The 23596-nt window shown below is 41.6% G+C and overlaps 1 protein-coding gene across 1 annotated transcript; it reads left to right on the plus strand.

Annotated features, from left to right (window-relative positions):
* Nucleotides 1-210: 210 nt before the first annotated feature.
* Nucleotides 211-22896, plus strand: LOC309858568 (chromatin remodeling regulator CECR2-like; the record flags this gene model as incomplete). The annotated part of the gene is made up of 11 exons (XM_082751281.1): nt 211-364; nt 4724-4853; nt 5397-5434; nt 5522-5613; nt 5839-5965; nt 7542-7930; nt 8481-8609; nt 8793-9639; nt 18075-19500; nt 20890-21001; nt 21762-22896. Coding segments are annotated over 11 exons (3450 nt in total), but the record flags the coding sequence as incomplete, so codon positions are not given.
* Between the last annotated feature and the right edge of the window lie 700 nt (nt 22897-23596).

Here is a 23596-nt window from a genome sequence, read left to right on the forward strand (position 1 = left end):
TCAAATTGCCATTGTTTTAATGTTAGTTATGTATTCCCATACGTTTATTCTGTAGATGATAAAATCAACTTGAGGTTATGATATAAATTCCCTGCCTATCCAATACTATTTGTTGAATAGATTGAATTCAGTAAAAATTGGCTCTTAGAGCAAAAAACTGATCTTACATTATTGTGTATTGACTCTATACACTTAATTGGCTTTTTATAGGAGACCCCTGTGCTTACCAGAATAGAAAAACAGAAGCGCAAAGAGGAGGAAGAAGAACGTCAAATTCTTCTCGCAGTGCAGAAGAAGGAGCAGGAGCAGATGTTAAAGGAAGAGAGAAAACGAGAGCTGGAGGAAAAGGTCAAGGCTGTAGAAGGTATGTGGGCTCTCTGAGCAGTACATGTGGTATGAGAATAGCCCTCCTCTGGCCAAAGCCAAATCAAACTAGGTTCTCTCCAACATCTAAGCTGCTATTGGCAATTTCTATTTAAATAACTTGTTAATTGCACTCTTTCTTGTGTATCCTGCTGGATCCAATCTCATATGCAGTCCTTCTACAGCCCCTGTATTTGTTATTCTTGGTGTTACTGTCAGTCTTAATACTTATTGCCCTCATCTCTGTACATACTGCATGTGAAATGGAAAAAAAATATTGAGGTATTAATGACATGTTTCATAGAAATAATTTTAACCACAATTGAAATGTGCTAAAGAAAAATCTTTTTTTTTTTTTTTTTTTTTAAGATTTTATTTATTTATTTGACAGAGATCACAAGTAGGCAGAGAGGCAGGGAGAGAAAGAAGAGGAAGCAGGCTCCCTGCTGAGCAGAGAGCCTGATGCAGGGCTCCATCCCAGGACCCTGGGATCATGGCCTGAGCCGAAGGCAGAGGCTTTAACCCACTGAGCCACCCAGGCACACCTAAAGAAAAATCTTTAAAAAAATTTTTAAGTATGGCACTATACATATCAAGAATACTTCCATTAATTTTATTAGAGCAAATCATTTTTCTCAGACTTGGGTCTAGGTTTTGGTCTTGGTATAATGAGATTTTTCTTTCCTTTGCAGTTAATACAAAGGAAAATAACTGTCCCTAGATGTGTCAGATAGCAATTGTGTTTATAAGCTAAACCTGATAAATCATATGGTAACAGATCATCTGCTTAGTTGAATACAGACTAGTATTTATTTAAGTAAATTTACTGAAGTTTTAAATTTTTGAATAAAACCACATAACCTAGATTTGACTTTTTAATGCAGTGTCTCAGTGCAAAATTTAAATAAATTTTGGCTGTAAAACGTAAAGGATTCAGCCTTATTAAGTGCTTTTTTGCCTCCCATTCCTAAGTGATGCCTTCTGTTTCTTCATAGGGTAACCCATTCCTACTGTGATCACTTCTTCATTATAAAACCCTTAGTGCATTTAATCTACAAATTTAGCCTCTGTGACAATATGTAGTATATCCTACTTGTGAAGTGTTCCATGGCTTTCATTTCCAATGCTAGATTTAAATTCTCAGGACAGTAACAATGGCTTTAATTTTTGTAGTTTTTAAGGGGATTCTGTATTCTTAGTCTGGTTTTTTTTATTTGCTGCACTGTTCTCATTTGACTTTTATACAGACAGATTGAAAACTTATTTTTATGGTTTAGTTTCTCTACCTGAAGATTAATAATACCTGTGTTATAGATTGTTCTTTAAGTCAACAAATATTTTTTTAAGCACCCATTCCATGCCAGGCTTTGTTCTAGGAATATAAATATTAAACAAAAAAAACTAATCCTTTCGTGGGGCTTAAATTCTAGTGGTGGGAAGACAGAAGAAACAAATACTGTAGAATCATAGCTGGTGGTGAAAGATGTAAAGAAAAATAGGTTTAGAGATCAAGAGTGACGTGATGTGGGTGGCATTTAGATAAGCTTGTCAAGAAAGCCCTTTCTGGGGCGCCTGGGTGGCTCAGTGGGTTAAGCCGCTGCCTTCGGCTCAGGTCATGATCTCAGAGTCCTGGGATCGAGTCCCGCATCGGGCTCTCTGCTCAGCGGAGAGCCTGCTTCCCTCTCTCTCTCTCTCTGCCTGCCTCTCCATCTACTTGTGATTTCTCTCTGTCAAATAAATAAATAAAATCTTTAAAAAAAAAAAAGAAAGCCCTTTCTGAATATGTGACATTTCATAATGAAGTGGATGAAGGTGCCATATGAACATCTGATGGGGGAATGGAGAGGAAATAGCAGGTGCACAGGACCTGAGGAAGGAATATGCAGGGGGAGGCCAGTATGGACCAAAGTAAACAAAGTAAGGGGAAAATGGGCAGGAAATGAGTTCATAGAGGTAGCCAGGGGTCAGATCACTTAGGACTATGCAGACCTTGTTAGAAGGGTTAAATAAAAACAGGTAGTCTCTAGCACACAGCAAGCTCACGAATGAGTTCTCATGGGGAAAACGTAGAGAGAGTTTGTACAGACTGTAAAATAGTTACAGCTATAAATTTTTCCTGAATTCTTGGAAGCTAAGTAAAAAAGGCAGAAGCAATAGTGGATTTTTTTCCCCCCTAGGGTTTGTATTTATTGGGTGGGAGAAGCAGAGGGAGAGGAAGATAGAAATTTGAGCATACTCTGCGCTGAGAGTGTATTAAGTACAAAAGGCACAAGCTACAAAGGGATGGAGATTGATATTTTTTTTTTTAAAGATTTTATTTATTTATTTGACAGAGAGAGATCACAAGTAGGCAGAGAGGCAGGCAGAGAGAGAGGAAGGGAAGCAGGCTCCCTGCTGAGCAGAGAGCCCGATGCGGGACTCGATCCCAGCACCCTGAGATCATAACCTGAGCCGAAGGCAGCGGCTTAACCCACTGAGCCACCCAGGCGCCCTGGAGATTGATATGTTTGAGTACATGAATTGTTTAAAACTTACATATAACATAAACACCGTAATCAAAGTGGAAAGACAAGTCAATGAGGAAGATAATTTTAACACATAACCAACAAAGACATATTCTCCAGATTCTTAAAGCACTTCTCTAAATCCATTAGAAATGGAACAATCCAAAGGAAAAGGGCAAAGTATATAAGCATGAAATTCACACAAGAGGATGCTAAATGGTCAGTAAACATGGAAATATGTTTAGTATCACTCCAGTCAGGAAAATGCAAATGAAAGCATCAAAATTCTTCATCAGTATTTCCCAGTTTGGCAGAATTGCTAGTTTTATCATACCAAGCGAGTGTAACTCACACCACTAGTGAAAGAATAGCTGTACCCCTTTGGAAAGCACTGTGGCAGTTCCACTGCTGGGTGTGCATCCCAGAGAACTCACACATGTGCACTAGAACGCATGTCAAAAGAATTGTACTATAATACTATTTACAAGATGCAAAAAATTGCAACCAACTAGACAGAACTACTGTACTAATGTTAATAAAGCGAAAATGTTAAAATCTGCTGGTTTGTTAGGTTCATGGATATTCATTAATTTAGTTACACTTTTTTTTAATCCTGAAATCATTTTTTTAAAAAACAATATTGTAAGTCATTGATAGCATTTGACTAATTAAAGTAGATATAGATTTAAGTTTATAAGTGAATAATGTAAAAACAAAAACACAAGTCAAACAGAACTAGACAGAGAATAGTTAGCAGGGTCATGTCATGCTCCTAGCAGGGGACATATGTGGAGCCTGTCCCTCAGGGAAGAAAATAGAAGAGGTATCCTGGCTTCTCCCTTCCATTTTTATGTCTTTCTGTCTGACAGTGCTCTTTATCTCCCAGCCTCTTTTCTTTACTGCTGACCTTCCGGTTCCCTGTTGGCACTGAGTGTCTCATCAGGCTAGTAGTGGAATGCCAAGTGTGTTTCTCATGGCTATGGCTGTGAGCCAGAAAAAAATCATCCCTGTCTTCCAGCTCCTTGCCAATTCCAGCTGGCATCTTTCCCTTGTTCCCAGCCAAATTTATGACTACCCCTTGCTTGGTAAGGGCCAGCTGCCAGTGGTAGGGGTGGATTAAAGAGCCAAGACAATTGGTGTGCAAGGATGCCTTTGTAAATACCAAATTTGCGAGCTTAGATATGCATATAAAATCCCGTGTATGTTAGGATTGAGAGTCTGGTCCTGAAAAAAGTAGATGTTATTTTTCTGAGAGAAAGATTGGAAAGGCCTCAGGTATTCAGAGAAGGATATCTTCATTCAGTCTTACTTTTTTTTCCTTTTTCTTCTAATTCTATTTTTCTTCAGACTTGCTCTTTCCTCCCTCTCCATCCCAGACCACCCTCATCCCTTCCAGCCCTTGAGCTCAGTATGCATAAAGGAAATGGGCTCCACAAGTTTATATATATATATATATATATATAATTTTTTTTTTTAAGATTTAATTTATTTAACAGAGAGAGAGAGACAGGGAGAAAGTGAACATAAGCAGGGGGAGTGAGAGAGGGAGACACAGGCTTCCCGCTGAGCAGGAAGCATGATGTGGGGCTCGATCCCAAGACCTTGGAATCATGACCTGAACTGCAGGCAGACTCTTAATGACTGAGCCACCCAGGCTCCCCACAAATTTATATTTTTTCATAATGTATTCCATCTATAGAATCATCCTTAATACCAAGAGATGGCAAAAGAAGCAAAAATAATCTTATGATACAGGTGATCTTTATTTCTTTCTTCTCTAAAATGGTTAACAAACATGTTATCATCTAAAGAGTGCTTAACCTCACTTATACCATAATGCCCTGTGTTCATTGTAGATCGAGCAAAGAGGAGAAAGCTCAGGGAAGAAAGGGCATGGCTGCTGGCCCAAGGGAAGGAGCTCCCCCCAGAACTTTCCCATCTGGACCCTAGTTCCCCCATGAGAGAAGAAAAAAAGACTAAAGACCTGTGAGTATTTAATGATACTAACAGTAGTAACCAGGAACATTGGTGAAGCACTGTGGCATTGTGCTAAGCACTTCTCTCATTTAATTCTTAAAACAGTCCTGTGTGGCAGGTAATATTCAGTGTTCATGAGCTTCTTGCTCTTCTCTATGCCTTTATTATTATTCTCTATGCCTATATTATTTTTTTTTAAATATAGATATATTATTATTCTTTAGATTACAAAAATATTCATTAGGGTAAAATAAAATCCTGGAAATAATGTGCTCCTAAATAAACAGCATCATAGAATCATAAATTAAGTTGTGGATGATCTAAGGCAGCTCCATCATTTTACAGATGATGAAAATGCTTCTCCCCTTAGGCTTGCTAACCTTCATCTTCATAATTATTTTCTAGAGATTATCAGTGTTACAGACTTACGTTAAAGACAGTTTATTGAAACTGTTCCAAACCTTGGTATAATCAGCTCTGTGTCTGTGATTGAATTAAGAGAACTAAGAAGAAGGTGGTCAAAGTTATTATTTCTTATTTTGTGATTCACAGCTTTGAGTTGGATGATGATTTCACTGCCATGTATAAAGGTCAGTTCCCATTCTCAGCCTTTATTATCTCTGATAGAAGTACTCCTTTGTGAGTGCGTTAATTAAGTTCTCTTCTTTGGCTTTCAGTTCTAGATGTGGTAAAGGCTCACAAGGATTCCTGGCCCTTTTTAGAACCTGTGGATGAATCATATGCCCCAAACTATTACCAGATTATTAAGGTAGAGGCTACCTATGCAGTTATACTTACCATGGTGTTTGTTTCTTTCTTGACTTTTGTTGCTGGTTTTGTTTAAAGTTCACCTGTTATTCCTTGAGAATCAGGGTTGCTGGGTAGTATATGCTGGGCTCCTAAGCATCTCATAGTGGTATGATTTCCTTGCCTCATAAGGACTAGGAGGTGTTTTTTTCTCCAACATGTTATAATTTAGTGTGTCTTATTTTAGGTCCCCATGGATATTTCAAGCATGGAGAAGAAACTGAACGGAGGTTTATACTGTACCAAGGAGGAATTTGTAAATGACATGAAGACTATGTTCAGGAATTGTCGAAAATATAATGGGGAAAGTAGTGGTAAGTAGGGAAGGAGTTTGCTATGGATACACTTACTATCCATATCAACCAAGAACAGAATACCTTCTTTTTTAGAAATACGCAAAAACAGAAGTGCATCTCTTTTAGAAAGGATTTAGACCTTTCACTGAGACTGTAAACAAAATGTACATTTAAAGCCATGGGATTGGCCACTCTGACTTCTTACACTACATGTGCCAAAACCACGTCTATCCTATGTGACAAAAGATTGTATCTAGTGGCTAACTGGGCTTAGGTTATTTTTCATTATTGTAGAGATCAGGCTGGATTTAGATCGTACTGCACTTCCTTAAACAGAGACTGCTAACTACTGACCAGATTGATCCTAGATTCTTAAATCATCTTGAGAAGTCCACAGAGTAGATCTCCAATTACAAAGAATGTATGGCTCCAAGTGTAGAAACGTGTACTCATTTATACAGTAGCTCAAATGCTTTAGCTTAAAAACTAAGCAGCTTTGGGACACATGGGTGTCTCTGTCAGTTAAGGACCTGACTATTTTTTTTTTTTTTAAAGACTTTATTTATTTATTTATTTGACAGACAGAGAGAGGGGGGAAAGCAGGCTCCCTGCCGAGCAGAGAGCCCGATGCAGGGCTCGATCCCAGGACCCTGGGATCATGACCTGAGCCGAAGGCAGAGGCTTTAACCCACTGAGCCACCCAGGCGCCCCAAGGACCTGACTTTTGATTCTGGGTCAGGGTTAGGGTTATCATCTAAGGGGTCACGAGGATTCCTGGGTGGCTCAGTGGATTAAGCCTCTGCCTTTGGCTCAGGTCATGATCTCAGGGTCCTGGGATCAAGCCCCGCATTGCATCAGGCTCTCTGCTCAGCAGGGAGCCTGGTTCCTCCTCTCTCCGCCTGCCTCTTTGCCTCCTTGTGATCTCTGTCAAATAAATAAAATCTTTAAAAAAAAAAAAAAGATGGGGGGGATCATGAGCTCAAGCCCCGCATGCAGCCCTGCATTCAGCAGAGTCCACTTAAGATTCTCTCTCTCCCACTCCCTCCCCTAGTTTCACTCTCCCTCTCTAATAAATAAGTCTTTAAAAAAAGACAAAACTTAGTAGCTTCAGTGACTGTGTTCAATAATGCTGTGATTTAGCCTTGAAGAATTAAATCTGTCTTGGTTTAAGTTAAGAATCTGATACCAGGGCACCTGGATGGCTCAGTGGGTTGGGCCGCTGCCTTTGGCTCGGGTCATGATCTCAGGGTCCTGGGATCAAGTCCTGCATCGGGCTCTCTGCTCGGCAGGGAGCCTGCTTCCCTCTTACTCTCTCTGCCTGCCTCTCTGCCTATTTGTGATATCTCTCTGTCAAATAAGCAAATAAAATCTTTAAAAAAAAAAAAAATGATACCAGCCGTACAGTCTAGAGCCTATTAGAGCAAAAACAGTATCTTCTCCTTGTGTCCTTAGCTGCACAACCTAATATCACTTGAGTTGAATTAAGCTCCAGAGTTTACCCAAAAGGCATCTTTTATTGTTTGTTGGTAAGAGAATTGTCTTTTATGTCCCATAAAAGCTCTCTCTGGAAGTCAATCCTTGTATCTTCCCATAGAATATACCAAGATGTCTGATAATTTAGAGAGATGTTTCCATCGGGCAATGATGAAGCATTTTCCTGGTGAAGATGGAGACACAGATGAAGAATTTTGGATCAGAGAGGATGAAAAGCGAGAGAAAAGGCGGAGCCGGGCTGGACGAAGCGGTGGAAGCCATGTTTGGACCCGCTCCAGGGACTCTGAAGGGCCCAGCAAGAAACAGCAGCCTGTGGAGAATGGAGGAAAGTCCTTGCCGCCTGCCCGCAGAACTTCCTCTTCTGGGGATAATCCAAGTAGCAGTTCCACACAACTCCCTCGGGAGCTGGGCACCTCAAATGGCCGAGGCTTTTCTCGTCCCCTACATTATGGTGGGATGCCTAACCAGGCACCCCTTTTAAACCAGATGGTAAGGAATAGCTTAAAATTCAACAGTAGTTTCCCCTAGTTCGTGAATTCAAACAGAAGTGAAGCCTTGTTAATTAGTTTCTTTTCCAAAGTAATTTTTCCATATATGGATAATTTTGTTTCTCCTCACCTGTCCTTTCTTTATTCATTCTTCCTCTTATTTTAAATCTTCTTTTAGTCAGTCTGATGCACTCTCAAGATAGGTAGAAGTGGGAATTTTAAAAACTCTTTTCCTGTACAAAGCACAGACTACACATAGTACATAAAATATACAGCATATCTATGCAATTAAAATTTCATGTGGAGGGGGCAATTGGGGGAAAATTGGCTTACAAGGCTCTTGGGGAAGAGGAACTAAGGAAAAAGAGATTAAGAAACACCAGGTTTTTTTCTGTCCTGCAGTGAGAGATAGCTTTGGGCCCCAGAACTAGCCCCAATCTGGGTGAGCTTATATGCTAGCATTCTGCAGGAACGGCCTTGTTTTCTACCTAATATCTTCTGTGCTTCCTCTTTTTTTCCCTCTCCTCCTGCCTTTACTCAACGCTCTCCAGAGGCCAGCAGTACCAGGAACATTTGGCCCTCTTCGAGGATCAGATCCTGCCAATTTATATGTCTCCTCTAGGGTCCCAGAACCACACCCTGGAGAACCTATGCAGCAGCATCAGCCTTTTGCCGTGCAGGTAAGCAGCCTACTCAGAATACACAAATGCAAAGGGCTTCACAGATATACTTCAAAAGTACAGTCTCTTACCAGGTTAAATTTAATTCATTATCTTCCATTATTTAGAGTCTGTTATTATACATTAAGCACTTTATTCTGTGGATCTACTAATCTCTGCTTCCTTCTGTTTTCTTGTTGCCAGCCTCCTGTTGGAATTAACAACCACCGAGGACCCAGGCTAGGCACTCCAGAGGAGAAGCAAGTGTGTGGGGGGCTGACACACCTCAGTAATGTGGGATCACATTCTGGATCCTTGCAGCTTAGACAGATGGGTGGCACTAGTCAGGATGGAAATATTTATCCCCCGACTCAATTCCAGTCAGGATTTATTCCTCCCAGGCATGGTGGGGCTCCAGCCCGACCCCCAGACTTTCCTGAAAGCTCAGAAATTCCTCCCAGCCACATGTACCGATCGTACAAGTACCTGAATCGAGTACACACCGCTGTCTGGAATGGAAACCATGGTGCTACAAACACAGGACCCTTGGGCACAGATGAGAAGCCCCCCATGGGGCCAGGACCCTCTCACCAGCCTCGAGCTCTTGGTCATATGATGGATTCCCGAGTGATGAGACCTGCTCTTCCCCCAAACCAGTGGACTGAACAATCAAGTTTTCTACCTCATGGAGTTGCTTCTTCAGGGTATATGCGACCACCCTGTAAATCTGGTGGACATCGGTTACAGCCACCTCCAGCCCCAACACCAAGTTCTCTTTTTGGAGCACCTTCCCATGCTCTGCGGGGGGTGCAAGGAGGGGACTCCATGATGGACAGCCCAGAGATGATTGCCATGCAGCAGCTCTCTTCCCGAGTTTGCCCACCAGGTGTGCCTTACCACCCCCAACAGCCTACACCCCCCCATTTATCTGGCCCTTTTTCACAGGTAGCTCACTCGACATCAGTAAGTGTGTCAGCCCCCAAGCCTACCTTGGGGAACCCTGGCAGGACACAGGATAGCAGTGAAACACAACAGCCTGAGAATGACCGAGGTAATTTACACCATCATTTTTGTCTGATGTCTAACATTTAAACCATTAATTCATGAGAAATCTTTTTTACCAAGACTGTCAAACTTCTTTCTAGCTTCTTGAACTACTCATTCAGGGTTGAGTGAATCATAGTATTGGTCCAGAGATCTGAAAGGATTTCTGGTAGTGATGTAGTCCTTACTGTACTGTGCAGTCTTCTTGAGACTTGTAGATAGAGTAAATCAGTTCTCAGAATGCGCTTTGAGTTTGCAGCATTTTTTTTTAACAGAGAGAGATTGCAAGTAGGCAGAGAGGCAGACAGAAGCGGGGGAGGCAGGCTCCCCGTTGAGCAGATCCCAATGTGGGGCTTGATCCAAAGACCCTGAGAACATGACCCGAGCCGAAGGCAGAGGCTTAACCCACTGAGCCACCCAGGCACCCCTTGCTGCTGTTATATTACACTTGTTTACACAGATGGAAAATCCGAGATACAAAGCTATTTGCCTTCAACTCGCTAGTAAGTGATGGAGCTGAGATTTGTATCCATACCCACTTGATCCACCATCCATGCTCTCAACCACTACATCATCAAAGTGCCATTAAAAATGACCCTCTTGGGATGGGGGGTCAGGAGAGGGTGGTGGTGGGGTTATGGACATTGGGGAGGATATGTGCTATGGTGAGTGCTGTGAAATGTGTAAACCTGGCAATTCGCAGACCTGTACCCCTGGGGATAAAAATACATTATATGTTTATTTAAAAAATTTAAAAATAACCTTCTTAAAAATTATCATTATAGGATAAGTTTTCAGTACTTAAAGTCTAATTATTCCCATTCTTCTATTCCTGGGACACATGTTTATCGCTACTAAGAAGCAAAGCTTGAAGGGAGTTCTTAGAAATATCTTAGGCTCAGGTCATGATCCCCAGGTCCTGGGATTGAGCCTCATGTTGTACTCCCTGCTCATTGGGAGTCTGCTTCTCCCTTTGCTCCTCCCCGCTGCTTGTGCTCTCGCTCGCTCTCTCTCACTCTCTTGTTGTCTCTCAAATAAGCAAATAAAATCTTTTAAAAGGGTGAGAGATTAACCTGAATATTGAGAAGATGAATACTATTTGTAATTAGTGCTTGTTTGTAGGATAGATGTCCACCATGTATATTATTTTTTTCAATATATGAATGGAGAGGGGCATGTGGGTGGCTCAGTCACTTACGCATCTGACTCGTGATTTAGGGTCAGGTCACGATCTCAGGGTTATGGGGTCAAGCCCTGCTTCAGGCTCTGTGCCCAGCATGGACTCTGCTTTAGAATCTCTCCATCTGCCCCTCCCCTATTTGCACTCATACTCTCTCTCAGTAAATAAAATCATTTTAAAAAAGGAAGACTGATCAGATATGAATAGTCCATCTAAAATTAATGGTAGGCCTAGAACTCAGAATTAGTTTTTATTTTTATTTGTTTAGCTACGTACTAATACTTTTTTTTAAAACTATAATTCCACTATAGTTAACGTACAGAGTTACTGTGATTCAGCACTTCAATACATTACTCAGTACTCCTTGTGATAAGTGTGCTCTTAATCTCCATCACCTATTTCACCCATCTTTCTACTGCCTCCCCTCTGTTAACCAACAGTTTGTTCTCTGTAGTTAAGAGTTTGGTTTTTGGTTTGTCTTTTTCTTTGTTCATTTGTTTTGTTTTTTAAATTTCACATATGACTGAAATCATATGGTATTTGTCTTTCTTTGATTTATTTCACTTAGCACTACACCCTTCATCCACATTGATGCAAATAGCAATATTCATTATTTTTGTGGCTGAGTAATAGTCCATTGTGTATACATACCACCTCTTTATCCATCCATCTTTCAGTAGACACAGGCTTTCGTATCTTGACTATTGTAGATAGTGCTACAGTAAACATAGGGATGCATATAAACCTTTTCAAATTAGTGTTTCATGTTCTTTGGATAAATACCCAGTAGTGGAATTAGTGCTAATTCTGTTTTTATTTTTTTGAGTTACATCCATATTATTTTCCAGAGTGTCTGCACCAGTTTGCATTCCCACCAACAGTGTCCGAGGGTTCATTTTTCTCTACATCCTCACCAACATTTTTATTTTATTATGGTTTTTTTATTTTAGCCATTCTGGTGGGTGTGAAGTGATAACTCATTGTGGTTTCGATTTGCATTTCCTTTATGATAAGTGATCTTGAGCATCTTTTCATGTGTCCTTTGGCTATCTAAATGTCTTATTTGAAGAAATGCATGTTCATGTCTTCTGCCCATTTTTAATTGGATTATTTGGGTTTTGGTTGTTGAGTTCTACCAGTTCTTTATATTTTGGATACTAACCCTTTATCAGATACATCATTTGCAAATGTCTTAACCTATTTCCTTTTAGTTTTATCGATTATTTTCTTTGCTCTGCAGAATCTTTCTATTTTCAGGTAGTCCCAGTACTTAATTTTTGCTTTTGTTTCCATTGCGTCTGGAGACCTGTCTATCCTCTTTTGCAAGTGGTTGTTCAATTCTCTGAGCACCATTTGTTGAAGAGACTGTCTTTTTCACATTGCATATCCTTGCCTCCTTTGTGAAGGATTAATTGACCGTATAATTGTGGGTTCATTTCTGGGCTGTTTTGTTCCCCTGATCTATGTGTCTTTTTTTGTGCCACTATGATTCCGTTTTGGTTATGACCACTTTGTACTGTAGCTTGATATCTGGGACTGGGACAGCTCCACCTTTGTTTTTCTTTGTCCTGACTGCTTTGCCTATTTGGGGTCTTTTGTGGTTCCATACAAATTTTAATTCTATTTCTGTGAAAAATGCTGTTGGTGTTTTAATAGAGATTGTATTGAATTTATAGATTGCTTTGGGTGACATGGACATCTTAACAATATCTGTGTTGTGTTTTTTTTTTAAGATTTTATTTGTTTATTTGAGAGAGATAGAGAGGATGAGTGGGGGGAGGGACAGGAGGAGAGGCAGTCTTCCAGCTGAGCAGGGAGCCCAGTGTGGGAGGGAGCCCAGGTTTCTGGGATCATGACCCGAGCTGAAGGCAGACCCTTAACCAACTGAGCCACCCAGGTGTCCCAACCTCCGTGTACTTTTGTTCTTTCCAGATTTCTTCTTGTGGTAGACTTCTAGTTTGATAACGTTATGATCAGAAAAGATGCATGGTATGACTTCAGTCTTTTCAAATTTGTTGAGATTTGTTTTGTGACCTACCATTTGATCTCTTCTGGAGAATGTTCCGTATGCACTTGAAAGGAGTATGTATTTTGATGTTTTAGGATGGAATGTTTAGAATGTTTTTGTTAGATCCAGATGGTATGTCATTCAAAAAGCCGCTGGCCGGACACCTGGGTGACTAAGTCAGTTAAGCATCTGACTCTTGATTTCAGCTCAGGTAATGAGATTGAGCCTGGTGTCAGGCTCACTGCTGGGTATGGAGCCTTCTTAAGATTCTCTCTGTCAAGGAGCACCTGCTAGGTCAGTCAGTTAAGCCTCTGACTTATGTCATGATTGCAGGTTCCTGTGGTCAAGCCCAGCATCAGGCTCTGTGCTCATCAAGGAGTCTGCTTCTCCCTGTCCTTCAGCCTCTGTCCCCACTTGTTTCTGTTTTCTCTCTCTCAAATAAATAAAATCTTTAAAAAAAAAAACCTCACCCAAGATTCTTTGTCCCTCTGCCTCTCCCCAACTCTAAAAAACAAAATAAAAGCTATTCCTTCCTTGTTGATTTTCTGCTTGGATGATCTGTCCATTGATATACGTGAGGTGTGAAATTCCCCTGCTATTACTATATTCCTATCAATTACTATCTATATGTTTGCGATTAGCTACTTTATGTATTTGGATGCTCCCTGTTTGGTACATAAGTATTTACTGTTGCTACATCTTCTTCTTGAATCTTCCCTTTATGATTTTGTAGTGGCCTTCTTTTTTTCCTTTTTACAGTCTTTGTGTAAAGTTTTTTTTGTACCTGGGTGGCTCAGTCATTAAGCAGCTGCCTTAGGTTCAGGTCATGATCAAGTCCTGGGATCAAGCTCCACATCAGACTCCCTGCTCAGCGGGAAACCTGCTTCTCCCTCTCCCTCTCCCCCTGCTTGTATTCCCTCTTTTGCTGTCTCTCTGTCAAATAAATAAAAAATATTTTAAAAATATAAAATCTATCTAAATATTAAAAAAATAAAATATAAAATCAAATTTATAAATATTGCTATCTCGGATTTCTTTTGACATCCATTTGCATGATAAATTCTCTATCCCTTTTCTTTCAGTCTGCTTATGTTTTTCACTCTGAAATGAGTCTCTCATAGGCACCATATAGAAGGTTCTTTTTTTTAATCCATTCCATCACCCTATATCTTTTGATTGTAACATTTAGTTCATTTACATTCAGAATAGTTATTGATAGGTATGTACATGCTGATATTATTACTTGTTTAATGGATATATTTGTAGTTCTCTGTTCCTTTCTTCTCTTGCTATCTTCTCTCATGGTTTGCTGGTGTTTTATAGTGAATCCAAGTATACTTGGATTCCTTTCTCTGTATTTTTTGCATATAAGTTACTGGTTTTTGATCTGTGGTTACTATTAGATATATATATACCATCTTCTGCATATAGCAGTCTGTATTAAGCTGATGGTCACTTAAGTTTGAACCTGTTCTTTATTGCCACCATGCCTCCACAACTCCCCCAGGTTTTAGGCATCTGGAGTCATACTTCATATCCTTTTATTTTATGAATCACTTGACTGATTTTTCTAGATCATTTTACTGCTTTTATGCTTCCTACTTTTCTTATTCCTGCTTATGGTCTTTCCTTCCCACTCAGAGTTCCCTTTAAACATTTCTGATAGGTTTGGTGTAGTGGTGACAAACTTTTGTTTGTCGGGGAAACTCTCCTAGTCTGGATGCTCCCCTTGCTGGATAAATAATTCTTTGCTGCTGGTGTTTTTTTTCTTTCAGCACTTTCAGCACTATCCTCACATTCCCTTCTAGCCTGTAAAGTTTCTGTGGAAAAATGAGCTTATAGTCTTAGAGGGTTTCTCTTTTATATAACTATTTTCTTTTTGTCTTTCTTACTTTAAAAATTCTTCTCACTACATTTTTGTCTTTTTAATTCCTGTGTGTTTTCATGTTGACCTCCTTGAGTTGATTTTGTTGGGGCATCTCTGTGCCTCCTGGATCTGGATTTCTGTTTCCTTCCCAGATTCAGGAAGTTTTCAGCTATTATTTCTTCAAAATGATTTTATTCCCCCCTTCTCTCCTGGGATCCATATAATGTCATTATTATTACATGTGATGGTTGTTACTGAGTTCTCTAAGTCTGTTTTCTTTTTTTTTTTTTTTTTCACCTATTCAGTTTAATCGCATTCTGTCTTGCAAGTTTCTGATTCTTTCTTCTTCCTCTAGTGTACTATTAATCCATTGTAGTGTATTTTTAATTTCAGTTATTGTGTTCTTTATCTCTGATTTGTTCTTTTTTTGTTTTCTATCTTTCTTGAGGGTCTCTTTGAGGTCCCCCACTCCTTTCTCAGGTCCAGTGAAGATCTCTGTGACCATTACTTTAAATTCTCTATCAGGCATATTACTTACTTCCATTTCATTTTGTTCTCTTGCTGTGATTTTTGTCCTGATCTTTCCTTTGGGACATACTCCTCATCTCTTCATTTTATCTGACTCTCTGTGTCTGTTTCTGTGTGTTAGGAAAATCAGCTGTGTCCTCTGCTCTTGGAAGTAATGGCCTTGTGAAGAAGAGGTCCTATAGTGCCCTGCAGTGCAATCCCCTGTTCATAACCTGGCGCTTCAGGGGTTTCTCCTGTGTGTAGTGTGTGCATCCTGCTGTTGTGACTGAACCACATTTGCCTTCAGTCCAGTCATGTGCAGTGGCTCTGCCTTTTGTAGGCAGGGTTTGATCCCTGTGTTGTTAGTGGGCCAATCTGGTGCCACCCTGGGCTTGAGTTGAGTCAGACCAGGCATTTGCCAGAGGTGAAGTAGCACCAGACTGCTGGGTGCTTTCCCGTGTTGTCCTCCGAGATGCTTCCATTGGTGAGGGTGGCTTTCAGTCAAAATAGCTGTCTGCCCCCTGCCCAGTGCGGGGGGCCTCAATGGCACTATTACGTGTGGTTATCTTCCCTTTTCTCCAGGGAAGGAGTCTCTCTGGAGGGGTGGGGTGCTGGTCCTTTTCCTGGCTGCTTGCACCTCTCCAGGCTTGCGGCACCGCTTTGGGTGGGCTCCAGCTAAGGGCACATTGGAGGTGCCAGGTCAACAGGAAAATGCGGGAACAGGCCCATGGAGTGCCAGGAAGCTCTGCATCAGTCCACTGCAGAAGAGCACTGCAGTTGCCCAGGCTTGGATGGAGAGGATATTTCTGTAGGCAAACGTTGGGGAGGGCAAACTGTTCTGCTATGTAACCAGTGTTGGCCCTATACTGGTTCCTGCAGTTGTCCCTCTATCTAGGCTGGGAGCAGAGGAGGAAAATGGTGTTGACCAGGTCTTTTGTTCTTAGAGAGGTCTCCCAACAATCCCTGCCCCTCCAATATACACTCATTAGTAAATAAATCTCCTTTCCACATATGTCAGGTATTTTTCACACTGCTGCTTCTATGCTCAATCTCCATGGCACTGTTGTACTGTCTCTTTAAGGGCAGGGACTCTACCATCCTGGCTCTCACAAAGCTGAGCCCCCTGAGTTTTTTGGGTTTTTTGGTGGGTTTTTTTTTTTTTTTTTAAGATTTTATTTATTTATTTGACAAAGATCACAAGTAGGCAGAGAGGCAGGCAGAGAGAGAGGAGGAAACGGGCTCCCTGCCCAGGCAGAGAGCCCGATGTGGGGTGATAATGGGGTTTGATCCCAGGACCCTGAGATCGTGACCTGAGCTGAAGGCAGAGGCTTTATCCCACTGAGCCACACAGGCGCCCACCCCCCACTGAGTTTTAATAAGGTGTTAATAAGCCCCCAGATTCTTGGGCCCCTCTGGTTTTCAAAGCCAAATGTTAGAGAGATTGATTTTACCCATTCAGTTCCCCCATTCCTGGGGTTCCTGTCTTGGGATCTCCTCTGCCCTCTTCTCCGTGCTGGTGCACAGAGGACAATCCCAAGGATCCACTTGGCTCCTGACAACATCTCTGTCCTTCACACCCTCTGTGATGTGGCCTCTGCTCTACATTTAGCTATGGAGAGTCTGTTTCGACAGTCTTCCAAGTCTTTTCCTTGGTTATTTATACTGATATGGGTGTTACCTAGTTATCTGGTTGTATCCATGAGAGGAGATGAGCTTAGGATCCTCCTACCCTGCCATCTTCCCCAACCTAGTCTTTCTTTTTTTTTTTTCTTTTTTCTTTTTTTTTTAATTTATTCATTTGAGAGAGAGAATGAGAAGCAGGCTCCCCACAGCAGGGAACCCGATTTGGGACTCAATCCCAGGACCCTGGGATCAGGACTTGAGCCAAGGGCAGATGCTTCACCAGCTGAGCCACCCAGCGCCCCTTAGACTTACTTTTTGAAAGTGTTCATTCTGAGGGAAGGCCTGTTTTGTGACTACCAGGTCTAGCTAATCAGTTTAATACTGATTTCAAATGGGGTCTGGAATTCACCCTCTGGTGAAACTGTGAATAAGTCTGTTAGTTTCCATGTTTTATGTTGATAAAATAATGAGAAGTATAGATTTAAATTTTGTTGTATAACTTTTACCTTTGATTTTTCAACCAGCACTAGTTAATTAGTTGACTGAGATTTTAGTGGGTCTTTAAAAGTTGTAATGTATGAATCTTTAATCTTGTCTTTATGATCTGTTTTTACATCCGTTTTTAGAATTGTATTTAGATCACACCTGAGCAACAACTCTGTTCTACTTGAAAAAAATATTAAAAAAATAAGACCATATTTCTGGTCTGACACAATAACAATGTAAAGAATCCTGAGTTTGTAATTAAGCATTTGAGTCTAGTAAATTAATTTATTTGTGTGTTGTAAATTTCTGTTGTGTACAAGTACTAAGATTGATGGGAAGGAAACAAAGTCCGTGCTGCTGTGGAACATAAGTTCTGATGGCGCAGACGTCAGGAGGCAGCCCTCTTGATATAGATCCATCATGTTCTGGTTCTTATTGATCTCCATACAGGACATGCATATACCTGAATTACCTCAGGCTCACACAGCACAGCAAGAGAGAGGCAGGGACATCTCCATTCTTTGCCAGACTTTATGAGTAGCTATAGATGTGCTAGGTCTTACTTTCTGGTCTATAAGGAGGAGTTTACAAAGGCCTCAACATCATGAATCCTTTCAGGGACTCAAAAGTTTTAGCTGATGCTTGAATTGCCATATATCCGCCTCAGCCCCACCTGTCCCTGACTGCCTTCATGTTCTTTTCACTACCATCCCCATCAGTATTGTCATTTCAGCTACTGAATTACTATTTTGTTCTGCATTTTTCTTACAGCAGATCCTTTGACTGGGCTTGAGGAGAAACCACCAAACATGGGTGCTTCAGAGGGGGTGTACCTCAAACAGCTACCTCACCCTACACCTCCCTTGCAGACTGACTGTACCAGGCAGAGCTCACCACAAGAAAGGGAAACAGAGGGCCCAGAGCTCAAAAGCGACTCCTCAGAATCTGGCGACAACTGGAAGGCAACAAAGAGCAAGAACACGTGGCCCACAGAGAGTGGCTCTACCAGTCCAGCCTCTCAGGGGTGTATGCGAGACCTCTCCACTCTGGCAGAGAGAGTGGCTCTCCCCGAAAATGGACTGATTGTTGAAGCATCCCCTTGTGGCTCAGAAGGGAAAGGCCTTGGTGGTAGTGGTTCAGAAAAGCCACTCTGCCCCAAAAGCAAAGTGCTACCAGAAACCATCCCATGTACAAGGCAGAACCCAGCCACACCTCCCAACACAGACCCCAGTCTGATGGGAGGCGCTGTAAGCCAGTTTTCCCCCTTGTACATGCCTGGCCTGGAATACCCAAATTCAGCTACACATTACCACATCAGTCCAGGCCTGCAAGGTTTGGGCCCTGTGATGGGAAGTAAACCCTCAGTGTCCCATCCTCAGCATTTTCCCCCTAGGGGCTTTCAGTCTAACAACCCTCATTCTGGAGTCTTTCCCCAGTATCGCCCCCACCAAGCAATGAGGTATTCCTACCAGTCACCACCTCAGCCTTCCTACCATCACTATCAGCGAACTCCTTATTATCCGTGTCCACAGGGCTTTTCTGACTGGCAGAGACATCTTCATCCCCCAGGAAGTCCAAGTGGGCTCCCACCACCTAATCCAGCCCCCCCTCCAAGGCCCCTCTTCTCAGATAAGAGCACCTTGGCTAATCTGCAAGGCTGTGAGACACTGAATGCTGCCTTAACTTCCCCAACCCAAATGGATGCGGTGGCTGCTAAAGTAGTCTCAACTGATGGGCAGAATCCTGGTCCAGAGGAAGACAAGCTAGATGAATCTGTGGAGAGGCCAGAGAGTCCCAAAGAGTTTTTAGACCTGGACAACCATAACGCAGCTACCAAGCGGCAAAGCTCATTGTCAGCAAGCGAGTATCTTTATGGAACTCCTCCTCCACCTCTGAGTTCAGGGATGGGATTTGGTTCATCAACTTTCCAGCCTCATGGCGTGATGCTACAGACGGGGCCTCCTTACACACCTCAGAGGCCCACCAGTCATTTCCAGCCCAGGGCTTACTCTTCCCCCGTGACTGCTCAACCGCCTCACCATCCAGTGGCTGCCCAGCCCAACGGCCTCTCTCAGGAAGGCCCCATCTATCGCTGCCAAGAAGAGAGCCTGGGTCACTTTCAGGCTGTAATGATGGAACAAATTGGCACTGGAAGTGGAATAAGGGGACCTTTCCAGGAAATGTACAGACCATCAGGGTAAGATTACATTAAATGGTTTTTTTGGTTTTTGGTTTTTGTTGGGTTGTTTTGGTTTGGTTTTTTCCTGAGAAAAGAATAGATGTTAGTTTTAGAAAGAAAAATGGCCTTAGAAATGAAGGTGATAACCTTTAATGGTCTGGGTCTAAGGAAAGCATGGGAATCCTTGCTGGAGACTTAATAGAAATGTTGCTGCCTTAGAGTCCGATTTTATCTTTGGCATTTTTTTCCCTCATGAAAGTGAACTGGCATGTAAATGACTGTTCAGTTAAGTTTTGAGACGGGAAACGTCAGAACCACAGTTGGAGAGCCATAAGCAGAGGTGTCCACATTGCTGCTAAGTTCAGATACTCTGGTCAAGGTAAAATATGTCTCTCTCAAACCTTGAGGTTGAGGGAGGTCATCTGTAATGTTCAGGTTTTATCCCTTCCCTCTCACTTCTCCCCCTAACACTGAATAAAGAAACGGGTTTATCCAGAATTAAAACAAGTCAAATACAGTCTCGTTGAGAATTTTCCAAATAATGATGTTTTTAAGACTCAGTGAGGTGATCTGTGAACCAGGAGATTTTCAAATTTGTAGTATATAAAAGATGTTTAAATGAAGTTGTTTACATTAAGGTTATGAAGCCTAATCTCAAAACCAGTACCATCCAACTTAAGCACTAATGTGCCCCTTTTAGTGCCAGCCTAAGCTTACCTCCAAGACCTCTTCCACATTTAACATTTTGCCATATTAATTTTATACCTCACTAAATATGTTTGTTTTGTTTCCTTGTCTTTTCTTTTAAACCATTGGGAAGGAAGTTGCAAACTTCATGACTGCATGCATCTGCTAGGGATAATGACATTCTCCTGGAGCACAATATCAAACTGTTACTCCACCCGCAGAAAATAGCAGTGATAGTGGTTTAATGTAGAGTCCTTATTTAATTTCTCCAGTTGTCCCCAAAATGTCTTTTACAGCTGTGTTTGTTTTGTCTCCCCTCCGCCAGCCAAGATCCATGTAAGGTTAACGTATTTACATTTGGTTGCTCTGTTTAGTCTCTTAATTTACAACGTGGATTCTATCTTTGTTTAGTTCCATTTTGTTTTCCAAAGATTTGAGGCAAGTTCTCACGTGTGATGTCCCAGATTTTGGATTCTTCTCATTGTTCCCTCCTGTTTGGAGTCCAGTTAAACCCATGTCAAGAGCCCTCCTAGGTGGTATCATGTACTGACTGCATCACACCTGGAGTTACAAAATGTTGCTTTCTTCTCATATCGATTTCATGATTGATTCCTAGATAATTAAGGCAGTATCTGCCTGAGATTTTAACTGAAGTATCTCTTTCCTTTCTAATTAGTATGTCTTCATTCATTCTTAACTGCTCTTTTCTTGTGGCTGTAGAATGCAAATGCATCCAGGCCAGTCACAGTCCTCGTTCCCAAAGACCCCAGCACCAGCAGCGTCCCAGGAAGAGCTTCCACCACATAAGCCCCCCACACTTCCTCTCGATCAGGTAAAAATTATCAAAACTTAGAACTTCTGTTGTGATTCCAGGGAGCAAGAAATGTCCATTGTGAGTTTATCGTGACTCTTAGAAAATCTTTTAAGGTGTCCTGTTAATAGAGGACCTTGAACTGGAAAGTGTTTCGTGTCCTACTACCAGCCTAGGAGAAAGGGCCACTCGGGCCCGGTGCTCCCAATGGATTCCACAGTGGGGAAAAAATGAGAAGATGACCTCGGAAGTAGCTTCTGTTTTGTTTTCCATGTGTTTCTCTTCTTGTGGTAACCAGCTGTTTGGGGATTGTTCAAGCTTCATTTTTCCAAATAGGCCACTAGCATTTATTTTGATATGATAGCTTCGTATTTTTTATCTCTTTCCACCTATTTCATCTGAGAGAGACAATGCACTCGGGTTTTTAAAAGGAGCTCCCTTCAGGTGCTTCTTGTGTGCTAATCACTGCGTTCCGGCTCTCTCCACACACTCTCTCACTTCCCCCTCTTCCTTGACCACTGTGAAGTAATTGTCATCAGCAACATCAATTTCATCCCCTAGTGTGCGGGGAGGCCTACTGCTCCTGAGAGCTGAAGTTGGGGGTCTGTGTGCAGAGGTCTGGAACCTGATAGCCCACCCTCTGGAAGTAAACTGTGATGGCTAAAACAAGACCAAGCCACTTTCCCTGATGGAGAGGAACATGTACAGCTCTTTGGCTTATTGAATTACTTTAAACAACACAATTGTTAATTTTGCTTAATTGTCTTTAATTGTCTCTCAGAGCTAGTCCAAGGAGGAAATAAACCCCAAGGAAACAGAAAGCTGCACATGAAGACTGGAACATGGAGAATTTAGGGAAACGATCCCTGCCCATCTCTATTCCTGTTACCCTGCCACACCCCTTCATAGGGCATCCCATCTCGCCGTCCAAGAGCTGGAGCCTTTCCTGGAGCCTTAGAAGCATACTCCTTAGACTAACACCAGCTTGTAAAGGTCCTTGGTTGGGGATCTCTCGTTTGGCTGATGGTCAAGAACAAATGAACTGAAATTAGTCATGGCTGTTCTAAGTCCTGAGACTCTCGTTCAGGGAAAATCATCTTAAACTTGGGGGAGGGGGTCACACTTAAGAATGGAGTGGTGCTTCTGAACTTTCATGAGCAGCTAAACTCAGGTATATATTTGGGGAAGGGACTTCTCTTAGTATTCATGTGTTTGGAGCTGGGTCCAGTTTACAGAATTTTCATGTTGCCTTTTAAAAATAATTTTTGTTGTTGGTGGTGAATGTATTGTACATAAGTGGGAAGGGTGGGTGGGGATGTGGAAGAAATGGAAGTCCTAACTGTGGTGGGCACGAAGCACTAGAGTGATCCTTATCTGTTTACAATCATGTCACACTGACTACTTCTTGGGAGCTGGAGAAGAGGGTAGGAAAAGTTTACGCTTATAAATTGTCACTGTTTTTTCAGTGACTAGCTGTCCTCTGTTCGTTAAAGGACTTCTTTCCAATCAGCCCGAGGGTACCGTTGCACTGCCCCCTGACTGTTGAGTGTCTCAGTTTGGAGATGGAGTGCTCCTGCACGGCCTCCCAGAAACGTCAGCCTAGAAGACAGTCTGCCTCTCATCCAGTGGCCCGGAGCCTGGATTTCAGAGAGCAGTGCCCTTCCTGATTTGCCACCAGCCCTACCGGATAGCTGTAAACCAGTATCAGGAATTGGGATCACTAGAGTGATTTGCTTATTAGAATATAAAATGAATCGTCCTCTTCACAGACCTGCTGGGCCTGTGATCTGGTAGACATCACACAAAGCTTTCTGGCACGAATCACATTTTGTGGAAGTGACTACTCAGGTTTGTATATGTTAGTATCAATAAAGAAATTGCACAGTTTTGAATAGGAAAAATGTATTCTATAGATTTACAGTTTGAATTTAGGAATATCTCAGTATATATAGTTTTAATTCATGTTAAGTGAATCATAGTAAAATAAGTCATGGTGATTTAAAATAGCTTTCAGGAACAAGTTCTTGGAAATCATTCGTCATATCTGTGATAGGAAACAATTCTACAGTATTAAATTACTTTGTTATGGTTTTAGAAGTGAATTACACTGGATTGTTCTTGTTTAGCATTCTGTATTTGATTTTAGCTGAGATGCCACCAAAGTTAGGACTCCTATGTTTTAAACTTCGAATATACCACAAAGGGGAAGGGGGGAACTAAGGAAAAATGCCCTGAAATTAACAGGATTTGTAAAGAATAGCGTATTTTTAAGCATGTCTTTGGGATAGTAGAAAAGCTTCCATATAATATTAATCTGCCCTAGTTTCTTACAAATTCAGCCTTGTGAGGGGCCATTAGAAACTTTCCCTCCAATTCCAGCATCCTTGATGAAACATGGAACTATCGTGTTTAAAGTTTGCTGTACTATGCTATTTAGGAAAAGAAACAAATTGCAAACATCCATGTTATAGAGATGGAACCCAAGACACCAGCTCCGGTGTAAAGGAAACTCATACAAATAAGGGAAAGATTATTGAGCTGGCACTGTGGCTTATGGCTCAGGCAGGATTGAGAGTTGCGTAGGGAACACAGGAGCCTTTAAGATGTGATGTGCAA

The sequence above is a fragment of the Mustela nivalis genome (genome assembly GCF_964662115.1).
Source record: "Mustela nivalis genome assembly, contig: HAP1_SCAFFOLD_2809, whole genome shotgun sequence".
Classification (NCBI taxonomy): Eukaryota; Metazoa; Chordata; class Mammalia; order Carnivora; family Mustelidae; genus Mustela; species Mustela nivalis.